Genomic DNA, 26,071 nt, shown 5'->3' on the forward strand with positions numbered 1-26,071 from the left:
CTTATAAAACAATTAGGGTTCGATAGACGAGGGGGCTGTAAGGGGTTTGGGGGGGCGCTGTGGTTAGCAGCTGAAGAAAATTCAATGCAAAATCAGAGCGCTGCCTTGTTTTTGTTGGTTTCTCGCTACGTTAAAGTTTAACTGCTAAAATATATTTATGTTTTTTTTTCAGTGTTTTTCTTCATTTTTCTTCTGTAATACCATTCAAGCTTGGGTTTTTTGTTTTGTTTGTTTTTTTTTAAATTAATAACTTGTAGTTGTTTTGTTTGTTGTTGCTTTAAATATTAGTTGTTTTTTTTTTAAATTGCATGCATGTTGGTTTTGCGTTGAAACTTTGTACACGGCTCAATTAAAAGGTAAAATAATTTAATTCAACTCCTGCTAAGGATGCCTGGTGACCCCTGGAGATCCCTGAAGATCCCTGGTGATCCTGCTTCACTGCCACTGCCACTCCCAGTCTCTGTCTCTCCCACTTCTCCAGGCGCAACTGCCTCCCTTACGCCTCCATCTTCACCGTGATCACGGCGGTTGTTAGTCCCGCATTGGGTGATCCCACCGGCGGACTGCTGCTCGGTGCCGGACTGGCCGCCGCCGACGGAGGACCGCCACTGGAGGCGGTCACCTTGACATCGGCGGACAAAGTGGGATACCGCTGAACGGCATTGGCGGCGGCCACCAGGGCGTGCAGCTTGCTGGGCGGCGGCGTGGGCGATTTCTTGGACAGATTGAGCGGCTGCGCCGAGTCGGCGATGTCCACCTGCAGCTCCAGCAGCGGGGTGCCACTGCTCGAGCCCGATCCCGAGGTGCTGGAACTGGCCACAGGAGCACAGGTGCCGGCGGCGGTGCCGGTGCCATTGCTCGTCGAGTGCGGCGACTGGAAGTACTGGCAGCTGCCGGCCGAGCTGGAGCTGCAGTTGGAGGATGTGGAGGTGGAGGAGGAGGACGAACTGGAGCTGGAGCTGGAGCTCGAGCTGGAGCTGGAGCCGTTGCTGTGCGGCGAGACGGACTGCTGGCGCTGCTGGCAGGTGGTGGTGATCACCGAGCTGCTGCCCCAACGCTGCTGACCCTGGCCAACCGACACCGACGACGAGGATGACGACGTCGGCGGCGGCGTGGAGCTGCTGCTGGGACTGCGGTTGCCCACGCCGTTGGTGGTGCTGCTGGCCGCCGAGCAGTTCTCCCGCTTCAAGTAGTTCTGAATGATGTCGCTGCGCTTCATCTGCTCGGGCGTCATCCGCGGCTCGGCCATCAGCGACTTGGCCAGCACCGAGTGCGAGCTGGCCATCGAGGCCTTGGGGCTGGCGCGGGTCAGGTGCATGTGCAGCTGACTCTGGGCGGGATTCCCGAGGGCGGCTGCGACCGCCGAGGGCGGGGGCGTGGCCACGCTGTTGGGTATGGGTATGGGGCTCTGCCGCGGACTGCCGGCACTCAGGCTATTCGAACCGGATGTGGAACTGCTGGCATCCGCCTCGGCGGTCTCGAACTCCCGATGCCTCAGGGCCCGGAACTTCTTGTGCGGCTTGTAGGCCTCGTCCATCAGCGAGTTGGTGTCGTACAGCGGCGGTGCCTGGAGCACACGCTTCAGCACGGGCATGTCCTCCACAATCTGTCGCTTCAGATGGCCACTGCTCGAGGGCTGGGGCGAGCGGACTGGCGAGACGGCCACCACACTCAGCTGGGGATGCGGCACCTGATGCTGGCCCTGATTGCCGGCTGCAGTGGCATCACTGCAGTCCAGGGCATCGTCCACACTGGAGCGCGGACTGGAGCAGGAGCTGGATCCGCCCGAGCTGACGGCCTTGCACTCGTTCTTCTCGTTGCCCGACTCAATGCCCGAATCCGTGGGCGAGTCCAGCTTCCGGTAGCGGGCTGCTCCGGCGGTCAGATGGTGGTGCAATTGTGGGTGCTGCTGCTGTTGGTGGCACAACTGTTGCTGCTGCTGATGCTGATGCTGCTGTTGCTGCTGCTGCTGCTGCTGTTGGTGGTGTCTCACAATGGGCGTGATGGTCAGCCCGTTCTGGGTGAGATGAGCGTGCGAGCCAACGATATCCATGTCGGCTGCTCCGGAGTCACCGCTGGAGCCGGAGTTGGCCCGGTTCCTCAGCGGACAGCCGCCGGAGAGGGTGGCGGCCAGCAGGGGAGCCGAACTGGCCAGCGCCGACGGCTGCTGTTGCGGCGGCGAGGGCAGCGACACGCCCTGCGGCTGCGAACTGCTCGGACTGCCGTAGTCCAGATCGGCGGACTCACTGCTAGAAACGGAGCCCAGCGGACTCTTGGCCGCTTCCACATCCATGGCATCCGCCCAGCTGCCCGTGGGCGACTTGTTGTTCTGCTGGCCATCGCTGTTGCTGCCGTCCTCAATGGACCACATCTGCTGGCGCAGCAGCTCCTTGTGCTCGGTGCGGAAGACCACCAGCTTCTCGGTGTGCAGGGTGCTCAGGGTGCGCAGGTCGGGCATCGTCTCCAGCAGCTTGGCCAGGAACTCTGGCTGATCGGGCCTGTTCTGGGCCACAATGTACTGCAGGCAACCCTTCAAGCGCGAGTACATCTTCTCGATCAGCTCTAGGTTGCGCAGTCCAGGGCGGTCCGGTGTGATCAGCACAATGGCGCAAAACAGGCCAATCTCGGCATCTGTGAGGTTCATCGAGTTCATGCGCTCTGCAAAGTTGAAGGTGGAGTCCACCAGGAAGCGGGCATTGGCCCCATTCTGGATGGCATCCCGTCGCATCACCTGGCCATTCAGGCAGATAATGGAGTTTATCGAGGAGTCGAACATGCAGATCAGGCGCACGAACAGGGCATCGAAGAGCCCGGCCTTCAGGAGCGTGAACTTATCGTCCTGGGTGAGCAGTTGGAAGCCGGGAATCATGCCGGCGAAATCGATAACGCCGCGGATCACGTGGGCGAAGCGCTGCGAGAACTCCTGCTCCGATTGCAGCTCAGGGGCGGGGTTCAGCGGACAGGCCTGTAATGATAGGAAAAACAAGATATAATGGGTTAGAAAGGGTGCTAGGATGGTAGGGATCTTAAATTGGCTAAAAAAGGGTATAATACATCCGGGGATGAGAGTTTTTCTAACACCAAACTTTGAACTAAGGGTGCTACGAAGCTAAGGATATAAGATTGAATACTTTAAAGTATAGTGCATTCAGGGGTATGAGTTTTTCTAATACCAAACTTATACAAAGTTGTAGCAACTGTCATAGAACCTGTCTATAGACGGTATATGATAAACTTTTCCCGTAACTGTTGCTTGGCTAGTTGGCGTAGCCGTTTTCCCCTTGCCCCATCACGTCATCGCTTATTTCACACGCGAAGGTCAGCGAACCTCCCCTCCTGGCCCACTCATTTGAATCAATAATAATAACTATTTGTACTTCCGCACGCCCACCACCCCAGCTATCTGCCGTCTCCCTCTACGAATGTCGCATTTCCTTAAACACCGCTGGAAGCTTTTTAGTTTATACAGAAAAAATAGAAATATCAAATAGAAAGAAAAGCTTCGCCTACGTCAGCTGGCTGTTAGTTTTCTGGTTCTAGTTTCTAGGGGCTGCTCCCGCTTTTCCCACCCTCCCTATATACAAGGCACATCCCCCATAGTTGCGAGCTTTTGCTGCTGACATTAGCAGCCAAGGTCGACGAACTAGAGTTCAAGGTTCCGGATTGTGTGCCGTTACTATAGTTGTTTTTCTTTTTCCTGCTTTCGGCGCGTGTTTTTTTCTCGCCAGCGGTATGGAAAAGGGGGTGGAATTGCGCCCAGTCTAAGCCAAGCGAATGTTCATGTTATTTCGCCATTCGGCTTTCCGGGTTTTGAGTTACATGAACATGCGCCAAGTGCCCCAGACATCATCATCATCATCATCATTATCATCATCGTCAGCTACCCACCATTGTTTTCAGCAACTTGATTTTTAATTTACGTTTGATTTCATGTGTGTTTCTCGATTTTTTTACTCGTTTCGTTCTGTTTCAATAAGCACACGTTGTGCTGTCTGCCGCCCCTTCTTTTTTTCTCTTTCGATTTTCGTCTGATTAACCTTGAAAATGTGTTTTCTTTGTGCAAAAAAAAAAAGAGGAAAATATATACAATAGAATGAAATTGGCCCGCACAAGAAAGAGAGCGGGAAAATAGCAGCCGGCAACCGGCAAGCAGAATTTTCCCCCGCATTTTCCTTACGCCGGCGCTTTGACGTCGTCGTATCATTTGGTTTTTTCGCCACGAAAATATATTTCCCATTTGCGCAAAAGCGGAAATAGTTTGCGAAAATACTAATGGGTGAGCGGCGGGGGCTGCTATTTATGACTGGGTAGCGCTCCCCGAATTCCCCGACATATCACAAGATCCCAACCCATCCGAACTGACCTTCAATTGGCGTTGCCAAGAATAATTCGCAGAACTCTTGTACCGGCTGATATGGACTGGCAGATTGAATAATCTCTAGGGCTAATCGTTTGGCTAGAGGAATTTCTATTCTATTTCTATGCGGAATTGGCAGGGAATTGCCGAGATCGCTGCAACTTAACCTCACCTTGCACCGCCGGGCGAATCTTCCGCCTTCCGTCATAAACGGAATATTACGACGCTTCCTAATGAACCACCTGACAATCTTACAGATTGCTCTCGCCGTACTTTTGTCCCTCTATATAGAAACGTAGATACATGTATGTATATTGCATTTTTGTGACGCCGTTCGTCTGGCATTCGCTTCCTCATACTCATGACATTTTATGCATATTTTTTAGTGCCATTATTGTTTACTCATATATAGTGGAAATATCAACTGCAAACAGAGAAAGAGAGGGAGGCGATAGGTCCGCTCATTTCGTTCTTTCCAAGGTTGAAAAATAACTCGCCCCAAGGTCGTTCTCCACCGCTGTTTGTGTGTTATATAGCACTTCTTGAACTGTCGATCGCATTTGATTTCTTTCTTCTCGAATCACCAAATCAAATTTTAACTTTTTTAGCCTTGCACTTGACTCTGACTTTTTGTACCGCTGTTTTTCCTAATTTTATTGTGAGTGCTTTCGTCGTTTTTTAAATATTTTAATAATAATTTATTTAAATGGGCAACGCATGTGTCTGGCCCGCTCTAGCCGTCTCCCTCTAATCCTGTGCTCTGTCTCTCTCTAGCTCTCACTACGCCTCTCTTTCCCCCCCGCGATATGTGCTTTCATTAATAATGACGCTACGCTTGACCTTGAGCTTTAGAACTTTATTTGTGTACTTTGTTGTTGCCGAGAGCCGGGACACGTTTTTTTATAAGTATGTATGTATGAAGCACTTTTCTTTATCGCTTTTGGTTTTGGTATAACAAATGGTTCTTATGGGTATTATTTTCAGCAACGAATCTGTTCTCCGCCTCGATCAACCATTTCTTCTGACCCCAAAATGGAATTTACAACTAGCGATAGCCAGCATTCATCATCCGTCAGCTGTCAAAAGAAACGTCACAAGTCCGACATTGACGGGCTTTTCGTCAAGAACTTGACCCCAAACTTGCCACTTCAATGGCCACGTTTGGCGGCCCCGCAAGAATCGCCGAAGACCGAAGACCGAAAGAGTCGCGCTTGTAGACGCGTCTACGTGTGGCCCGCGATTTCCTGGTTTAGAATCGTGCAAACAGGTTCACCTTGGCGCATGACTAACGCCGGCAGTAGGCAGTCACCACCAGTGAGCAGTAACTAGCTAGTCTACAAATGTTGTTGCTACTATAATAGCTGATCTATGCATGTCAACAGAAGTCGGCGGCCCGGAAATGTGACTTCGCCTACGCCGTAACCTTTGGCGGTCTATTAATAATGTACTGATAGACCTAGGGCAGCTGGCATTTTCATAATTTTATGGCCAATGGGGTTATTTATGATAGTACTGTAAGTGGTGTAGTAATAATATATCTAGGTTATACATTAGTTGTAACTCAATGCTAAGTGTTTGCTTAGATCAGGTTCTATAAAAAGTATATATTTTTTAGGAGATCTATATATTATATAATATAATATAAATAATATAAAAAAAATCCAAAATTAAGTCCTACTATATGTACTATACAACCTTCAAAAACATATCCTAAGTACTATATTTACCCTAACTCCTACGATGGTATATCCTACCAAAGACTATAGAAATACCTATATTATCGGTAATATCTTCGATCCTACTACATTTTCTCAACATTTTCTATGTTTTTTATCTATATTTTCTTATCTAGCAGATAGAACTCAAAGTAACACTCACCAAAAGTGTGGGCATGGAGTAGGAGGGGCAGTCCCGCGCCCGCTGCCGCATCGCCGAGACCTTCTCCTTGGTGAACTCGCAGGTCTCGAGGTGGGCGCGCAGCACGGCGGCGAGGAGGCGTGGCTGGTCATCCAGCTCGGTGGCGAGGGCCCTCTGCTGGCCGCGATTCTGGGTACTTTGTTGCATGGCCGCCAGGATACGCGCCTTTTCGCGCTTCGGCACGCGTCCAAAACGCACAGCTGCAATGGCAAGAAGAGAGGGTTTTCGGTTAGTTTTCGGCCTTGTAAGCGGTGCTTAAACTTAAACTTGAGCATAAAATTATGGTTCCCCATCAATTGCACACTTCACTGCACGCAGAGCAGGTGCAGCGGACAGCTGTTGTCCTGTTGTCACGCAGGAAGTGCCCCGTTCCCCCCTGCAATTTACTGCCCTTCGAAGTGGGTCATTGCCTCAGCTGCCTCTGTGTTTCTTCGGTCTTCAGTCTGTCAGTCTTCGGTCTTCAGTCTTCTCTCTCCCCTGTTACACTTTCTCTTTTTTTAGATTTTTAATTTCTGCCTTTGGCTGCAGCCGAAAAAATTTGTATGTGGGTGAACTTTCACATTTCACCAACGAAAGAGGAAAAAATCAGGCACGTTTGCGGTCACGTTTTTCGCACTAGGAATAAATCACAGAGGAGTGCAGAGGAAGGGGATCGATAAATGTCGGTCGCATTGTGGGCTTGCTAATTGAGAAGAAGGCTTGCAAACGATCAAGGGGAGTTTAATTTGTATTTAAACAGGTTTTTAGCTCAACCCACATATTAAGGAGATTTTTTAAATGCATTATACTATTTTTATCGATTTTAGAAATACTTTAAAAATTCTTCAAATTATTTCCCACAACGAAAATAATTTATATGCTCATATAGAGCACTTTTACCCCATTTGCATTATTTTCCCAAAGCCCCCGGCCATTCGCAGCCATCAAACAAAATCTGACAAATGTTTGGCCAACTTTTCAATGTCAAAAGAAATTTCTACGCGCACAATTTCACTCCGGCTGGTTGGCAAAAGTGAAACAGCTCGTTTACTGATTTTTCACTGCTTTTTCCAGCAGCCAGCGAGAGAGTGTGACCCACTTGCCGCGCAGCGAAATCCAGGTCAAACGAAATGGAAAATGAAGTCTGCGCAGGCGCAGCGACGGGCTGCGCGTAGAAATTAGAGCGACGCGCCGCAACGTCCAACTTTCCCATGCGAAGAGACTGAAAAAGTTGGTCAAACATGCGATATTGTTGCTCCGCTCTTTCGGCTCTTTTTCTGTGGTTTTTTTTCAGTTTTTTCTGTTTTTTTAGAAAATAGCAACGCAACGCTGCCTTCGCTGCTGTTTCGATTCAAGTTTAAAGCTCTTCCGCGGCAAAGAAAAAATTATTGTATGTTTATAAACGAGGTCAACACTTCAATGGCGCTCGCTTTTGGCTGTTGCTATTTGTTTGGAGGCATCGAAAAAAAAAAGTAAACAAAAAGCGAATCAAAAGTGGAGAATCTCAGAACGCCTGCATTTCTCTGGGAGTTTGTCAGCTTTTTTTTTTGGAAACCGAAAGCTGGGTGTTATTTAAATTTCGTTCAACTCTTTTTACATAGCCAAATCTATGTCAGTTGGCTTAGGGAAATTGGTGTTTGGCTCTTTCACTTTCTAACTCTGACTTTGTGCGACTTTCGGATCGTTTAACTTACGCGCATTGTGATAGTTGACATTGCCTTTGAGTATGCCCTTCAATATCGGCAGTTCTTCGCCCATTTTTATGTTTTCTGTGCTTGTTTTCGGGGTTTATTTTGGCGAAATATCTTGACTTGGTCACTTCTCCCTTTGGGGGCACATCAACCACTCAGTTGAGCTCGCTCATTAAATATTTTTTGGATAATTCTTCTGGGTTTCTTTTTGGCACACACACAGCTTTTTGGTTGGTACTCAGGTACAAATGGTTATTTTGTTTGAGAAAACTTGTTATCTTAGTTGCACTTAATCTCGTTTAAATATTTTTTTATCAACTGCTGTTTTGTTGTGAGAGGAACTTTGTTTGCTTGCTTTTCACATTGATTGAATTTTTGGAATATTTAGCAAATAAATTAGTGGTTGGTTTTGGTTGGTTGGTGGTTTTGGGCGCGTAATCCAGACAGACGAGTGAGTAGTAGTGGGTGAATGTTTCTTTTTTTTTTTTTTGGGGAGACTTGGTCGACTTTTCTTCACATTAACAATGGCATTTAACATTCATTGGCATTGATCAGCATTTTGTTTGATTTAATTTAATTTAATTCAACTGATATTGCCCTTAAATATGGGTTTAGTTGCTTGTGGCATCTGCCGCACTCGCGTTATTCTTGGCTTAATTCGGATCCCGCGGATCGCTGGCTAATATGACAAAACTCGACAAGGTCTCGAACGCGACTAACTGTAAAAGCCAAAGCGCGTTACGAATATACCCAGAGTAGGGTTCGGTATGGTATCTGTATCTGTATCTGTATCTGGCAAATCGAGGAGAGCGAACCTCAACTGCGGCGACTGCGACGGCGACTGAGCTTCGGTCTCAAAACAGAAACCGAAACAGAAACAGAAAACTGAAAACGCCGCACAAAACACAAAAACACACGGGCGAAAAGCCGCAGAGGCAACGACCAACGGAGCGGCGGAAGAGAGCCAAAGAGCGGGCTTAAGAGCGGCAAAAGCTCTTTGCCAACCTTTGTTGTTCTGCCGGGGCAACAAACCAAGAGAAAGAGAACGGAGGCAGTGATAAAGAGTGCAGTTCTTTAAGTATCTGAGTCTTGTTTTAAAACAGAATTTCTTAAGACTTCGAAAAAATTGTTATTAAAAATAAATGTATTTATAAACATTACTTGATATACCCTTTTATAAAAAATAAAGTTGAAATCGTGTCAAGCTTCCTAAACTAATTATGCTAAAATAATATTGGTTCCCTTAATATTTATCATGTACATATTTGCCTACTCTAATTGTTCTTAAATATATTGAAACAATGACCCACCCCACGCACAAAGCAAGTTCAACCACTGATAAGCTTTTCTGATAAGCTTGCCACAGCTCTTCTTCTTTAAGGGCGCTTTATCGGCGCTTATATCTCTCTTTTCTTGGACCATCTTCAACCATCCAAGGAAAGTTCAACAAACTCGGAAGAGAAAAAGAAACCAAAGAGCAGTGCCCACTCTCTTAAGTGCTCTTAAGCTTCTTAGAGCTTTTCACCACTTAAGAGCAAATTGTGTTGAGTTTGGCAAGCTTTCAGTAAAGCTTTTGCCGCACTTTGAATATTTTGCAGCTGGACATTTTTCGCGGTGCGTATGAGTGATGTGGGTGAAACATTGCGCATACGTCACGTTGGCAGGTGGAAAATCTAGACTGGAGGCTGAGGCCAGTAATGAGATTGCTAAATCACACTTGATGACTTCACGCCCGAGTGGATAATTTACGACGTCTCTGGCCCCGTCTGCCCGTTCGAGGGTTAAGCATTGAGTTTGCATTTGAATGCAGATCTTTTTCCTTTTTTTTCCGCCTTCATGGCTGACTCACCCACCGCGGCGATCATCGCCCACTGACGTGAGTGCTCCAGATTGTTTGTTTATCCAAACTCTGGCTTTGTCATCGCGAAGTTTCGGTTTACCCCGCCATCGCTTGATGGTCAATGAACCTGGCCGCCCGAATGAGGCCACAAAAACGTAACGAACGAACGAACAACGGGCAACATTTAATAATCATTCCGGCGATGCGACGAAAGTAAAAGTGAAAGTTGTTTGGCTCTTTTTCGGGTAGAAATTTTCGTGCGTGCCGTGGAAATGCAAGCAACTGGATTGGTCAACACAGTGTTGGCTAGGCCTATAAAGGTTGCATAACGCCCCGCAGATTGGGGCTAAAGAGGAGAGACAACTGGATTCAACCAAGGCGAAGGTGGCCGAAAAACGAAACGATTGCGATGTGATAACAGGCTCGTAATTTAATGGGCTTTTTTTTGTAATTACATCCATTATTTCGTACCCCTCAAGTTGTGTCATCTACTATGAAAACTATTTGTATTTGTTTTTATTTATCTAAGAATATAGTTGTGAGATACATTTTTCTTAAAATCTCATCTCTCATTTACAATGCAAATCTTATATAAGCGTCTTCTTTAGCCGCTCGACAGACTCGAAACCAGTTCAATAGCATCGCTTTGGTCATAATTGACATTCACAATAATGCCGGCAATTAAAAGCCAATTAACAAGTTTCACTTTCACTGCTACAAGACGCGAGGCTAGCCTCATTTTTCGCCGTGCCATCCCAAGTGCCTTGTATCGAGTTGCTTTCTAAACTCGAATTGTTTATGATTTCTTGTTATTGTTTGGGCATTTGTGCGGCCGACTTCCTGAATTACGGGGAAGTAATAAACGAAAGCCGAAAACCAAACTTGTTGTTTACGAGAGACACACTCGAGTTCAATGCCCTCAACGAGCGGAGGAAGAGGCCTACTTTCGTTTGTGGGGCTTATTGGTATAGGAAAGGTGATTCACAGACACCTTTTGGATGGCTTTACGTAAAGTCACATAAGCGACACAATTGTTGTTGCTTTGGTTTTTCTGTTTTTTTTTTTGGTTTTTGGTTTGCTTGCGTAAGTTGTTTACAGCGCGATCGAAGAGTGTGGAAAGAGCCGCACGGACAAACAAAGGCGGGCACACAAAAGAAATGATATGCCAAAGAAAGGGGCCGAACTGAACCCCAAATAATAAAAATAATAACAATAATAATAATGAAGCCATCATGCGCATTTGTTTTCGAAGTTTCTTGAAGTTTCTTGGAAAGACAAAAGAAAGCCCCCGCACAAGCAAGTTTTTTTTTTGTGTATTTTATTTTCGGTTTGGAGCCTTCGGCGCTGGCTTTTGTGGGTCATGAAAAATGCCTCTCAATGAAAAACGTCGGGGAGGTCGCCGCCGCGCATATAGCGCACAGCACTTGACATCGCTCGGATCGCTCAGGGTAGAGTAGACCCTGTGCCATATTATTAATTTTACATGAAAAGGTCGTGCCTCATTTCATTGCTCATCGATGAAGTGGGGGGAACAAAAGGCGAGAATCAAACAAAAGGCATACGAAGGCAGCCGCATTTAAGGCTAAATTTGGGGCCACTCGGCGTATGAGCAGTGAAGACAAATTATAATGAACTCATTTAATCATTTAGAGAAAAGTATCTGAGCTATGTGATTTATTTAAAAAAATGCTACTATCATATATTAACTTCTTTTAATAGGGATCATAATTTTCCAAGCCATCCCTGACCTTTACAACTCCCATCAACAAAATTCCCAATAAATACCCAACTTGTTTACAAGTTCAGAAATTATTCTCCCCCTGCAAAAAAAAAGATGGAAAATTGGGTCAAGCTGATCTGCATCTACGCGCATTGCAAGCGAACGGACTTCAAAGGCGTACGCAAAAATAATTCCATTTCGTGTCTAATCATTTTCGAATAAATGCGCGCCAATGCCGTCGCCGTCGTTGCTGCCGCAGAGGCGAATGACCGTGCCTGACCCAAATAAGAGTCGCTGCACTCGGCGACAAACTGCAGGCCCCCTCCATAACCCCTTGCGGCTGCCCCTGCCCCCTCGCAAAACCCCTTCGCATTTTGCTCTCAGCCTCTGACGTCGTGCAAAAATTGCAGCCGAACGAAACGAGGCCGAGTGCAATGAACAGCATTCAGCACACGAAAGAGAGGGGTATATGCAGGCGAGAGAGAGACGGGGCGAGAGAGGCAGAGGGAGACGGCATGCAAATGCAGCTTCGAACAAGTTGCGACTGTTCGTTGGATGATGTTGCAATGCGAAACCTTCGAGAAATTTTACAAGAGTCGTTGAACTCTGCGGCTCGGTCGTTTAACTGTGGCCCAAAAGCAGCAGCAGCAGCAACAGCAGCAGCAACAGCAGCAGCAGCAGCAATAGCAGCAGCAACAGCAGCAGCAACTGCAACAGCAGCAGCAGCAACATCGGCCAACAGCAACTGCAATATTGCTGCAATGCTGCTCTCTCGGCGAGCAATTTTGAGAGCTGGAAAACTAGTTTTTTGGCGCCGAGGCATTGAAAAAAGCGAAAGTACATTTTTTATTTCGCCCGCTCCCCCTCCATCCCCCCCCCCCCCTTCCCTCCGGGAAAAAAAGCGTCCAAAACTCGGCTCGTTCGTACTGCCAGACGAACGCGAATGCGAACGCGTTTGCTCTTCGTGGCAAGAGGTAAATGAACCTTTTGAAGGTTCAACTTGCGTAGTAGGCGACGCCAGCGTCTCGTGTAAAACAAGTTTGTTACGTTCGCTTTGGCTTTTGCCTGCTTTTCTTTCTTTTTCGCTGCTTTTGGCGCTCTTTTCCTTGCAATTTCACCGTTAACAGTTTTTTGTGAGGCAGGTGAAGGCAGCCAGGCAAACTGACTTTATGTAACCAAAGCGAGAAAAAGAAAGAAAATAAAAGAAGCTTCGGCAGGCGGCTAAAAACTCAAGTTGTCAAGCAGCTGCCGTTGTTGAAGTATTTTTTTGCTGCTCTCTTTTTTCTCCTTTTTTTTTTGGTGATGGATGACACGCGTGAAATGATTTCACTTATGGACAGTAAGTAATTGTATAAGCGTTAAGGGAGTGGAGTAACTGGGCTTGAAAGAGGGGAATACCAGGAAAATTCCAGAAAAGACTGACTGGGAAAGTAAATTTATCTAAGCAAAAGGTATTTTTAATGATATAATAAAAATACCAAAAATACTGAAAATATACCATACCATATATTATTAGTTATTTTCAGCTCTGCTTGCCGTACTGACCAGTTCAATCTTCTCGATTGCCTCACAAAAACCTTCACCAGCTCTATAGAACAGCCTCAGATGCTGAACCCACCGACCGACTGTAGAACCTCACCCACATCGTCATCATTAGCATTTTGTACTTGAAGCTGTGAGCTGTTCTAGCGCCGCCCACTCACGCGCCCACTCTCATGAGCCGAGCCGAAGGCTCCTTGAACTGTTCCAAGTGTTCAACTCCTACCAAAGGCCCAGCCCCGAATGCCCCCCAACCCATTGCCTCTGGTCTATAGTATCTAGTCTCTGGTCTCCTTGTCCGCCTTGTTCTCGTTGTTATTGTAAATTTTGTGTAGCCTCCAATATTATTTTAGTCAACAGCTTGCCATGAGTATCTGTGTGTAGCACTGGCATTTTAATGTATTTGTAATTGACCTGAATAAAGTTCAAAACACTCGCAGCGGCGAGGCAAGGCGAAATCTACATGCATGCTGTTGTTGTTGTTGCTGTTGGTGTTGCTGCTGTGTGTGTGTAGCCTCAAAATAATAATGATTGCGACAACAACAACGAGCATGTCGTAGTTGCCCGTTTATATATATATATATTTATGTGTGTGTATATATAGAAAAAATGCTGTGCCTTCGATAATTGACAATTGTTTGATTATTTTATGTGCTTTTGGGACACACCAGCAACTAATTGCTGCTGTGCATGTTGCTGGTAGGTGCGGTTATCTATTTGCCTCACACTTGTGTGCTAAGCCAAGATTTTGATCGAAAGATACAAAGGTATTTTGGAGATAAAACGGTTTTACAAAAATTTGATATTGCAGAGAATGTTAAAAAATAAATCCTAAAAAATAGTGGAAACCCTTTTAAACATGTTTTCACACTTCACTGCTAAGCCAAGATTTTTATCGAAAGATACAAAAGTATTTTATAGATACAACATTTTTGGATCGATTTCATATTGCAGAGAATGTTGAAAAATAAGTCCTTAAAATATTTTGAGAACCTTTTCTTAAAAACCCCCAACTTAACTAATCTGCAACATTCCTTTTCTCCCTTTTTCGCGGGCTTTATCTCGATTCTCGTTCGTGCTGCATATTTACTTTCAATTTGCCTAACCTCGCGCTAATTTAAGTTCATTTCAATTAAAAGCCAGCATGTGTGCATGTGCATGTGCCAGCCAATAGAGTAAAGCACAGCGACCACAAATAAATATATAGAAAATTAGAATATGGCGAGAAAAAATCCAACGATATATTGTTTTAAGTTTTCCTTCTTTTTTTGTGTGTTTTGTTTTTTTTGGCCAGCCCACGGTGAACTAATAAATCTCCAAGCAAATTCGCAAAATCAAATGCAAAATGAGCAGCGAAATTAAGCGACGACGAGAGTGTTGTGCACATTGTTCGTTGTTTACTATCGGCGCTCACACAGATACGAATGGCGCACACAGGCGCAGGCACCTTCACTGCCGCGCTGCCGCAGCTCTGCCGCCGCTCGGCCGCCGCGCCGTCGGTGGTGACCCAGTTTTCCTGCACGTCAGCGGCGGTCAATGAACTGAGCCGAGTTGGGACGTATTTTATTTGACTTTTTCGAGGGGGGCGCTTGTGTGCGCTAAATTTCGGTTTCGTTTTCATTTCTTGCGTTATTTTCGTGTCTTTGCAATACCAAAAGGAAAAGCCAGCCACAAAAACACAAAAACACCAAACACCAACAAAATGGCGCCTATTACTGGGCAAAGAAATTATGAAAGCAGCCGAAATGTAACGAAACGAAATGAAAAAGAAAGTGTTTCGAAATGGCCAACGGCAATTATATAGATATTTTTTTTTCTGGGGGGTTTATCAAAAAGTGAAAGTAGTGTGTCTCTTTCGTTGTAATACTGTTTATAAACAAAAATTAAATATTATGATTTCGTCCAGTTTTCTAGGTCAGTCGCTCTTTTTTTATAACTGTAAATTGTTCATCAGCGGCCCTCGTTGATTTTTTTTTTATTCGGCGTGTGCGTTTTTATTTTAATTTTCCTTGAAAGATAAGGCAACCGGCAGCGCAGTCGCCGTCGCTTAAATAGCACACGGTCATTTTTATTATAAACAATTCGAAATTTGTTGGTTTGCTTTTTTCTCTTTGTTTTTTTTTTCTTTTTTTTTCGATTTCATTTCATTGCTGTTGCCGAGTTCGAGTTTGCTGTTTATTTGGTTGGCCGTCGAATTTTTGTTCGGTTCACATGACTTATTTTTGGCACTAGCTTTGGGTTGCTCTAGGCACAGAACTAGTTCAAGGATTTGCTAAAAAATTATTGTGCTCTAGGTTAGTGGCTAATTAATGGTAGAATTTTAATGGTGACAGCGGAGGGGCCTCGTTAATGTTTGGTGGTGGTAAACAAAGGCATAAAACTAGTTGTCAAAACCAATGGGGGGTGTTGTTTAGAGGTACAAAAAAGTAATAAAAAAATGATTTCTTTGTAGAGAAAGAATCTATATCCTCCATTTGCTTTTCTAGATTTATCAATCCTTAACATTATATCAGAAATGGAAATTATCCTAATATCATTCACTGCTCTCTTTTTCTTACTTTCCCATTGCCTCACATGCGCGCTCCACATTCGAAAAAAATATCAAAATCTAATCCATCAATTACAACATCGAAGGCACCAACAAATACTACATATTTTACACAAAGGCCGCGTCTGCGTGTTGCCTACAAAACAGCCTCTCCCCGTCCCGCTCTGCCCCAGTCTACCCATCCCGCTCTATCTCTCCACCTCACACACACACACACACACACACGCATGAACCACTTTCGTTTTCGTTTTCACTGCAAACAGCAAACATGGCCGCCCAGCGAGAAGTCAATGAACGTGGAAAAGAGAGTGCGAGAGAGTTTGAGAGTGTGTGCTTGTGTTGGTTGTGAGTTGTCTGTGTATGTGTGTGTGTGTTGTGCTTTCATAATCGCTGGCTATTTCCTGTAAATATTTTCCGGGCTATGAGCTTAATTTAAACAAATTATTACAAAACTCAATAATAACAAATGCAGTCAGCTCAGCGTAACGTAACAAAGAGAGAAGCGAGAAAGAGAGGGGGAGAGACACAGAGAGCTCCCAGAGAGAGAGAGACAGCAAGACTGATGGCCTCGCTCTGCTGTCTCCATTATGGATTTGGGTTAAGTGCGTTCATTCAACTTTTAACACCATTTCGAAATGGCGCACACTTCTCGCCGACAGCCTGCTCTCAATTTATCATGCGGGTGTGCGTTGCTCGGGGAATTTGTTTAAACAAAATAGACAACTTTTACTTTGCCGTGAAATCGCGCCAAGCGAAATGTTGCAATACAGACGCACACACACACACTAGCAGAGCTGAAATTTCGTTCACGGCTGGTCAATGAACTCAGAAAAGCCGAGCGAACTTCGTGTGGCACTCGGCCGAATGCTCGTCCATAATGTTGCTGCTGGCATTAGTTTGAGCTTGAATTAATTTGGCCCATTCTATTAGCTCAATTTCCCTCCCTTATTCGATATACGTTCATAATATACTATCATAATGTGGCACAAACAGACTGAAGGTACTCACCATCACGACTCATGCCCACGGCTATGCACTTTTTCAGGCGGCAATATTGACAACGATTGCGATTGATGCGCAGAATGCTGCACTGCTGATTTTTGGTGCAGGGGCGATACTGGATCTTTTGCTGGATGGAGCGACGGAAGAAGCCCTGTAAATATAAAAGAAAATACCAAATATTAGCAATGACTATAGCTTATAAGATATCATAAATATGTTGGTTAGGTTTAAGAGATAGCCTAGAAAAATCCCTAGATATTATAGCTATGAAATGCATATCCCCCCGATCCTGAAAACCTACATCGGCATCTTCGTTGGCTGACATTGCTGGCGTGCTCCTCCCCGTGTTGGCATTGCTGTTGCTCAGCGCCGTGTCCAGTTTCTCATCGAACTTCTGGCACAGGTAGTTCAGCTGCGAGGAGTCCAGTCGCTGGTGGTGCTGCTCGCACAGCTCATCATCGCAGCCCGAATCCTGGGCCTCGTCCATCTCCTCCAGCTGCTGCTCATCGCCGCCGTTGCAGGTGCAACAATTGCCCGCACTGGAGTTGCTCGAGTTGCTCATCAGCGAGCAGTTGCTGTCGGAGCTATCCCTACGCTGCTGCTGCTGCTGCTGTTGCTGTTGCTGCTGGTGTTGCTGCTGCTGCTGGTGTTGCTGCTGCTGGTGCTGCTGTTGCACCTGGTGTTGCTGTTGCTGGGATTGTTGTCGCAGGAGATTGGCGATTTCCTTGTGGGTCTGCGCCGAAAAGGGACTATCACAGTGCAGCTGCTTGATGTTGCTGGTGGGTATTGCAGCTGGCTTGGCCTCGAGCTGCTGCGCATTGCTGCCACTGGTGGTGGTCTGCTGCTGCTCCAGTTCCCGCTGCTTCAGCTCCCGCGCATAGCGTATCTTCTTCCAGGGACACTGATATTGCTCGTAGCTGCTGTCCTCGAGCGATGTTGCTGCGGGGTTGGCACTCGGGCAATCCTCATCGCTGTTCGACTCGATGCCCGATTCGCTGTCATTTTTGGCGCTCAGATCGGCACATGGCGGCTTTGGTGTTGCTACTGTCGCAGGCTGGTGTTGCTGCAGCAACACAATCTGCTGCTGCTGCTGTTGCTGCTGCTGACTAATACTATTTGTTGTCTGGGTGTTGTTGCTGTTGCTGTTGGTGGTTGTCTTTACTAGTGTTGCAGGTGTTTGTTGTTGCTGTTGTACGATTGCTGCTTCGTTTTTCAGTCTCTTGCGTTGCGGTTGCTGTTGTTGCTGCTGCTGATGTTGCTGTTGCAGATAAACAATTTGTTTGGGCGTCTGCTGTTGCTTCTGGATGGGCGCTGATTCCAGCAACTTGACCAGTGCCGAATGTTGCTGCTTCAGCTGTTGGCTCTTGGCCTGCTGATGATGGTGATGCTGCTGGTGCTGCTGCTGCTGCAGCGGCTGATGTTGCTGCGGTGCCGCGACAATGTGCAGATTACCGCCGCCGTTGCCAGTCAGCAGCACTATCGTTGTGCCATGTTGCTGCTGTGTCTGGTGCTGCTGCTGCTGCTGCTGTTGTTGATGTTGCTGCTGGGGCAACTGGAGTTGCTGTTGCTGTTGCTGCTGCTGCACGGCAGCAACCTCTTGCATTGCACAAACCATATTTGAATTAGAGATTTTTATGCTTTTTGGCTTCAGAATGACACTTGAACTCTCGATTGTTGGTTGCTCTACGATTGGCTAATAAGGAACATTGCACACTTCACTTTGATCTCACTTCACTGGCACCAACAAAAATATGTGTGATATTATTTGCTATTGAACATTTGTTGCTGTTGGCTCTGCTCTCTATCTCTTTCGCTTGATCCAGCTGTATATTTTCTTTTGATTTTTCGCGCGCTTTTCTTGCTCTGCACAACCGCTGCCAACGACGAGCAATTTGCGAATGAAAGCAGCGTCCACCAGCAACACAAAACGACCCCGAGCAACACGAAAACTGCCAGCCGAAGTGGCTTTTTGTGCCTCGTTTTGCTTCGTGCTGCTCTCTCGCTCGCCCCGTCCCGCTCACACTGATGTTGCTGCTGTCGTTTTGTGTTTTTGTTTTTGTGTGCCAACTGAGGACATTCACTCCAAGCGGCGACAGCGACGCCAGCGTCTAACAATAGATGTTGCTGCTGGGTATTGCTAGTGTTGCTGCTGTTGTTGCTGCTGCTGTTGCTGCTGCTGTTGGTGTTGCTGCTGCTGCTGCAGTGGGGGCGCCTGGTAAACAATTCATCCAACACCCACGCGACACTCTGATTTCTCAGGTAGCTCAGGTATCTCAGGTAGTTGCTGCCACTGCCACCTGACTGATCAGCTTTGTTTGATAACAAAACAGAGGCGGGCTGTGCTGTTCTGTGCGCTGCTCTGTTCGATTGTTCCCCATAGATTCCCCTAACGTGTGTATTGTGTTTGCTCATGTTTTGATAAATGAGTGACAAATAAGATTAATTGATATGGGGGCTGGCTGAGCCATCAATGTGAGTATGACAGGCCTAAGAGGATCTGAGATCTGGAACGATGTTCCCGAACGCCTTTTGGGGTCAGCTAAGGCCCCTTGGGATGGGGGTGTATTTCCAGAATACTTAAGAATGATTAAGATTAAGTTGTACAATAAAGTTATGAAATGGAAAATAAATAAAGTGATAAGTTGAAAGGGGGAACTAATCTTTACGTGTTTCTGCGGACAATGCCAGGTTGTTATTTGATTTTAAGAAAAGGTATCCTAATTAGTTTGTACTTGGCAAATTCAGCTGTTTCTTTTTGACTTCTTTTATACCCAGCAAATGTGACCCAATTGCAGGACAATCCCCGCCTAATTAACAAAATGCAAACACTCAGCTTGGGCAAATATTTTTGTCAACTGCTGGCGGTTCGATGAACTCCACTTTCCAAAAACCAGATGATTTAATAAAAGTGTTAAATAATATTTTGTGCGCATTGTGATTTTTTGGGGCCAAATAATGCACACAAATTCTTCTCGCTCGCACCTTTGCCTCGGCCCCTCTCGCTCGCACACAAGCTACGTAACCAAAAAGCCCCAAAACGTTAGCGACGTAAGCAGAGGGCAGCGGCAGAGGCAGAGCAGCGACCGAGGCAGCGACTGCGGCGGTGGTTCAGTTCAACGAACCCCGCCATTGTCGTGACCCACATTTCGGTCAGCCACCTTCGAATGTGGAGCTGCGAGAGAGAGGGCTATATGCGTTTAGAGAGAGAGAGAGAGAGAGAGAGAGAGAGAGGGGGGCGAGCCAGCCGAGCGCCAAAGCCGAAGACGAAGCCGAGCGAACTCGAAACGAGCCGAAGAGAGTGAGAGAGCTCTGCTCTCAATGCATTTTGCATGCAAATTCGCTTGCAGTTCAGGCAGATATATATATTCAAGTATATATATATATATGCGATTTTTGAGCTCTGGCGGTCGGTCAACGACACAGAAACCTCAGGTGGGCTTGGCTTCAAGGGGGGGAGGTGAGGGGGCGGAGTATGCTTGCATACATATAGAACTGTCGAAATGCGTTCAAGGAAATCTTTGGCAATTAAAAATTTGCACACATTTTTTGCGAATTCTCAAACGAGCCTGCAATCTAAGCTGCAGAATCTGGGGTCATTGCACTGCGTTGGGGGAGTCGTGTCAAGAGATTTGCACTCATTTTCGAACTCGGCTTTCGGGAACTTTCGGGAACAGCTGTGCCATTTCTCTCTCTCTCTCTCTCTCTCTCTCTCTTGCTCCCTGCCATTTCAACTCCCTCTGCCTCCCTCTCTCTTTCTCCCGCCCTGGCGTGGCCAAATGTGAATGAACTCTGCTCGCAAAGCGAATAACAAGTTTCAAAAGAAAGTGAGAGCACTTCCACACACAAAAGCACACATAGCCCCAGCCTGCTCTCTCTCCCCCAGTAGCGCCCTCTCTTTCTCTGGCCCCCTCTCGCTTACCCCCATTTTTATGATCCGCAACGTCATTTTATAATTCATTCTTTGTTTGTTTGTTAAATAATTTCTTTTTTGACTCTGCTTTGGCACATTTTTTTCCTTCTGTAATTTGTTGTTAATTTTGTTTTTAATTTTGTTTTTCGGTTGGCTTGGGTGCTTTTCATGAATGATCCTATGCCGCGGGGGGTTTTCTTGTTTATTTGGCTGCCAGTTTTTTTTGCTGAAACCGCCTACCTGTTGGCACGATCGTTGCCTCGCAAACTGCTTGACCAAGATTTCTGTTCTGTTTCGGTTCTTTTACATTCTTTGTTTTGCTTGGGGTATACAATTTTTTTTTTTGGGGAGGGTGCTACCGTCGGAACTTGACATCAATTCGATCGATCGATCGCCCCAGAAGAGCTGTTGAGCAGGTCCAAAAATTGGTTGCCAACTTAATGGATGCCAGGAGAAAATTGGGGAAAATGGAACGAAATCGTGGCTGGATGGGTGTCGAAATTGGCTCAAGATATTTTCGGATTTACTGGAATTGCTTAATTTTTAGGGTTCTTTTATGGGAAATATGTATATCATCTTAAAACATTTGTATCCAAAGAGATCTTTCTTCTTTCTTACTTTAATTAAGTCTTTGTCTCGCACATTGATCTTTACTAAAATACGTATCCCTTATCAATAAAAACTTCCAAGAATAAACAAGAAATTCCACAAACTTCCCTGAACCTATTTGGAAACTTCCCGAGCGATCTCCCATCACCACTTCTCCTATTTTATCGTTCTTTCTCTCCCCTTTAATGTTCCGCGTCAGCCGCCCACACATTGTTAAAAAACATCACACACCGTCACATAAACAGACAGCACCTAATCTCCTGTCATAACGACGATCGTTTGTTGGGCTTTCAGAACTCCCTCGCCCGCCTTTCTCCCAGCCCCTTTCTTCCGCCCCTCGGTTCTCTCCCTTTCCTTTTGGGGGCTCATTCTATGCGTCAGCAATTAGCACGTGCCCGATTCTTGAGACTCAGGCTGGGACTTCAAATCCGATCCGGAACTTTATGGCGCTTACAGTTCATTCAACGCTCGTTCGTCAAGCTTGTCTTGAAGTTTATTCGACAGTTGCTCATAACTCAAGCCAAGCAATACGGTCGAACTTTGTTAATGCAAATATTTTTTTTAGAGTTGAGAAGTAGAAGATTTCAGAGATGGTTAGAAACTACCAGAATACTATTATTTTTAGTTATATTTATTTTTGAGTTATTCATGAAAACCTGAGCTAAACTTCTAGAAAACTCTCAAAAAGGTTTCAAAAAGTATGCAATGAAAGCTGTATTTTTATGTGGGAAACACAAGAGGACAAGTTTCTACAGCATACTTTTTGGGGTGACTTAAAGAGATTTCTGGATAAATGTCTATGGGATTTCTAAAATGCGAAATTTTATTGAATGATAGATAAAGTCTAGGTTTCTTGAAAGACTTTTTTAATATTTTAAGTTGAAATTAGAAGTAAGACTGAACTAGAATTAGACAGGCGCTGCCAAAAATGTGAAATGATGTGTAAATAAATGATGTTCGAATTACAACTGTGCGACCTGCGCCTGGCCGCCCATTCAGGTCAGAGGTCAACGCTCCCAGCCACCAAGGATAATTCTACCTTTCTCTCTCTCTCCCTTTCTCCCTATGTTTCTCTGCTTCTCTTTATCCTTCCTTTCTGGTAGTAAAAGCAACACGAGGTCAGCCGCACGTAGGCAAAAAAGGGAGCCCTCTCACCCTCTCACCCTCTCGCTTGCACTTGCAATCCTCCCCCACACAACACACACACACACACACTCTGGCAATTTGGCCTCGCGCTCATTGACGTCACTTCTGCAGTCGCTGGCTCTGCTGCTGCGCTGCCAGCGCCGAGTTCGTTCAACTCGCTGCCTTCATGGTCGCCTTGCAATAGTTGTTATTGTGGGGCACGTTGCTGTTGCCTCTGCTTTTGCTTTTGCCTGCTTTTGTGTTTGTATTTGTTCTTGCATTGGGGCGGTTTTTTGGGGGTGGTTTGGGCAGCAGACCGAGGGGGTGGGGGTTGCCCAGGAACACGTTTAGTAAATTCTAGAACAAGCCGTGCTAATCGAATACATGTCCTGATTCATTAAGCTAATGGGCATTCATTAGGAATACTGTTAAACACACAATATTATGAGCAATACGTGTGAAATATTAGTTATTTAACTTTTATTTCTTAATATTAAAACACCATAACATATTTATTTCTTTTTAAAATATTGTAACTTAAGGATCAGAAAAACTATCATTTTGTTTTTAAGAAAACATTTTCGAATTCCAATAATTTATTGCAGATTTCTTTATAATATAAAAAAATACAATACAATTTTAAGAAAACATTTTCGAATTCCAATAATTTATTGCAGATTTCTTTCTAATATAAAAAACTACAATACAATAATTTCCTTTTCGAATATTGTAATGTATTATAATTTAAGGATCAGAAAATATAATCATACTATTAACAATAATCTTTTTTAACTCCAATGCTGTATTGCGAAAACAATCAAAGTTTCCCATTAGTTCTAATTCCATGTATCCCAAATTAGCCAACATAATTAAGACATATTGGATGGTAAAAAAACTAAGCCAGATTAACTCTGATTTCCAGCTAACCATATTTAATGTGTTCCCACACTCGCAAATAAACCACAAAGCACTAACGATGACAAATCAGAAGTCAACAAAATAAACCAATATTGAACTCCGGAATCGGAGCCACGACAATAAAACGGAAATACCTTTCACATTTCACATTTTGTGCCAGCGAAGGGCAACCGCTGCAGAAAGAGAGGGCACTACGGGCGTAGAAAGAGACGGGGACAGAAAGAGTGCAAGGGACATTGCGACAGCATCTGAGCTCCCGAAAAAGGCAACAACAAAAGCAATACCACCAAGGCGACCGACAATTGAGGACATTGCACTGCAATAACCTTAAAGAAAATGGTATCAACACGGAGAGGGAGAGAGAGAGAGAGGGAGATGGAATGGTGGAGAATCCGAGAAAGAGAACGCTCTCTTGACTTGGCGCTCAGCAAAATGGTTCTTTTTTGCATAAGCAAAATATGTGGGTGGGGGTTTCTATTTGTGTGCCTAGGAACAGTTGCCCCGTTATGAAGAGTGCTCTACGAAGAAGAAGAAGCGGAGAGGAAGTGACCTCAGGAAGGAAATGCAATGCATTTAATTGGTCAAAATGGCATGGTGCCTTATAATACCACCTGGTTGCCATAGAAATTGGACAAATAGTGAGTCAGAGCATAGATTTCTATAAGGTTATTGTTAAATGTTCCCTAATTTTGGTAATGATAGTAACATTTCTCCTTTTATTTTGTAGTCAAAAGATATACTAGGGCCAAAATGAATCATATTCCGCAACAATAGGACCTGAAGATGTGCTTATACCAAAGGGTTCGGTGATTAAATGACTCACTGATTAAAAACTCGAAAAGGAACAAAAGGACCCCAGTGCAACTCAAAGGCAATGCAGCTCTCTATCACATACTCTTCCCGTTTTTGCAGTGATTAGTTTTCCACTCAAACACTTTCGTTGCGATAGTGAAGAGGGAGAAATGGAGCTCTGTCCTTTAACCGGGCCAATGAACCCAAGGCGAAAAATTGGCGCGCACTCTCAGCAGGGAAAACGGACTGCTGTTCTACAGTTTGTAGCGGAATGGAATGGAATGGAAGACACCTGTGCCCTGTCAGACGATAGAGCTGCACACAGCCCCTCCCCCCACTTTTCACTTTTCCCGTGTTTTCGGGGGTGGTGGGTGGTGGCTCGGAGGATTGGGGTGGGTGGTTTTTAGCAGTGTCTCGGTTTTGCTTTGACCCACATTCGGTGCGTTCAACTCTCATAGCTGGGGCCAAAAAACGAAGCGAGTGCCGAGGCAAAAAAACCGAACCGGATGCACGGGTTCGGGGGTTGAATGTGGAAATACACGAAAATTTTTAGGGGTTACGCTCTGGGTGCAACGAAAGTGTTTGCCTCCCCCCTGCTGCCCAGAAAGTGGTCATGTGACGACTCCACTGCTCAGGGGTCTCCGGATTCCAGAGCTGGAGCAATGACCGCAGCTGGCCAAAGTTGAAGGATAAACGTGGCAGAGCGAGAGAGGACGAGTAGGACAGAACGGGACAGGAAGTTCCCCCTGATCAGTACCATCTTTTGTTGAATCAGTGGCCAGCACCGATGAGTGCTCCACATTCGCTGCGTCTCATATTTATATCCGAATATTTATAACCACACATATGCTGCCTATCCCCCGGCTAGTTTTGTATTTTTTTCACTACTTGTTTTTTTTTTGGATACTTGTCTCCCATCTATTTGCCAGTTCCCCTTCAGTCGTGCGTCACAAAGTGCGAAAGAGACGGGGGAGTGCGACCAGTTCAATGAACCCGTGGCAATTATTTTGCAATTACTTTTGTGTGGTTTGGCCTCTGATCTGATCTATCGATAGATAGGTTCTAAGCATTAGAACACGCCTCGTTGAGCTCGAATTCAATTGTGCACGGGGGAGGTGTCGAATTAGGGATACCATGTTTGGTTAGGTAGATAACATGTTGTCTATTGGGCATAGCTAATGACTAAACTGACCTTTTTTCATTGTTATTGCTATTCGGTGTTAATTTTTTATGAAATAAGTGAGTTTTTTTTATGGCTAAGGTTTTTATAAATATTATATTAACTATATTGTATCATTCAACATTTTAATATATTAAAATATTTTACGCCAGAAACTCTATAACACAGTTCTTAAAATCTAAAATACAGGATAATTATTATAAGATTTTTTGTTAGAACTAAAGTTTATTTTTATAACCCCACAAAATAACTCTAACCGTGATGATTATTTTGATGACATTTGAACGGCAGCATTATTAAGTACTTTGTAAAGCAAAATGAATTTAAATTTACCCCAAATAAGTTCCCTCATTACCCAATTTTCGGGCCACCCGTCTGCAATTGACGCAAGTGGAAACACTTTTCGGTGCTCAAAACAATTATCTAGCATTATTGCGCGATTGTTATTTGGGTCTGGTAGGCGAGCAAACAAAGGTAATCATACAAGCACAGCAAAAAGATAGAAAAAATAGAGAAATAATAATGCCAAACGGCTAAAATCTAATCCAAGACAAGTCAAGCGATTGCGGCAAATATTAAAACAGTTGACCAAACACTCGCACATGGGGCATGAAACTCGTTTCGGAGACCCACGAAAAAAAAAAGAGAGAGGCAAGGTCTTTTGCGTGCGACTGCAACAGCAGCAGCAGTGCGAATCTAACTGCAGTTTCTGCGCAGGTCGTTGCCATTTGGCAGAGCGCGAAAGAGACGGGACTAGGCCGGCCGAGAGAGACGGGGATAGCAGGTGATGACGGCCTCAAGCTGACCAAAAGTGCACTGAACTCTGAACGAAGTCGCAGTCTCAGTCGCAGTCGAAGCCGAAGCCCCTGATTCTACCCGTCCCTGTCTCCCCATCCCCATCCCCATCCCCATCCCACTCCCACTCATGCTCCGTCTCCCTCTGA

At 45.3% G+C, this 26,071-nt stretch overlaps 1 protein-coding gene across 3 annotated transcripts in view; it reads right to left on the reverse strand.

Annotated features, from left to right (window-relative positions):
• Positions 1-390: 390 nt before the first annotated feature.
• Positions 391-26,071, reverse strand: part of LOC119555006 (ecdysone-induced protein 75B, isoforms C/D) — a 107,601-nt gene continuing 81,920 nt past the window's right edge. For 2 of the 3 annotated variants that reach the window (XM_037866147.1, XM_037866148.1), the window contains 3 exons: positions 16,600-16,744; positions 6,236-6,474; positions 391-2,965 (listed from right to left, as the gene is read on the reverse strand). In XM_037866147.1, coding sequence (XP_037722075.1) covers positions 497-2,965; positions 6,236-6,474; positions 16,600-16,744 — 2,853 coding nt within the window. In that variant the 3' untranslated portion in view covers positions 391-496. Of the gene's footprint in view, positions 2,966-6,235; positions 6,475-7,947; positions 8,769-16,599; positions 16,745-26,071 lie in introns of those variants that run through there. The other variant, XM_037866150.1, reaches the window with a different exon arrangement.

This window comes from Drosophila subpulchrella, chromosome 3L, assembly GCF_014743375.2.
Source record: "Drosophila subpulchrella strain 33 F10 #4 breed RU33 chromosome 3L, RU_Dsub_v1.1 Primary Assembly, whole genome shotgun sequence".
Lineage (NCBI taxonomy): Eukaryota > Metazoa > Arthropoda > Insecta > Diptera > Drosophilidae > Drosophila > Drosophila subpulchrella.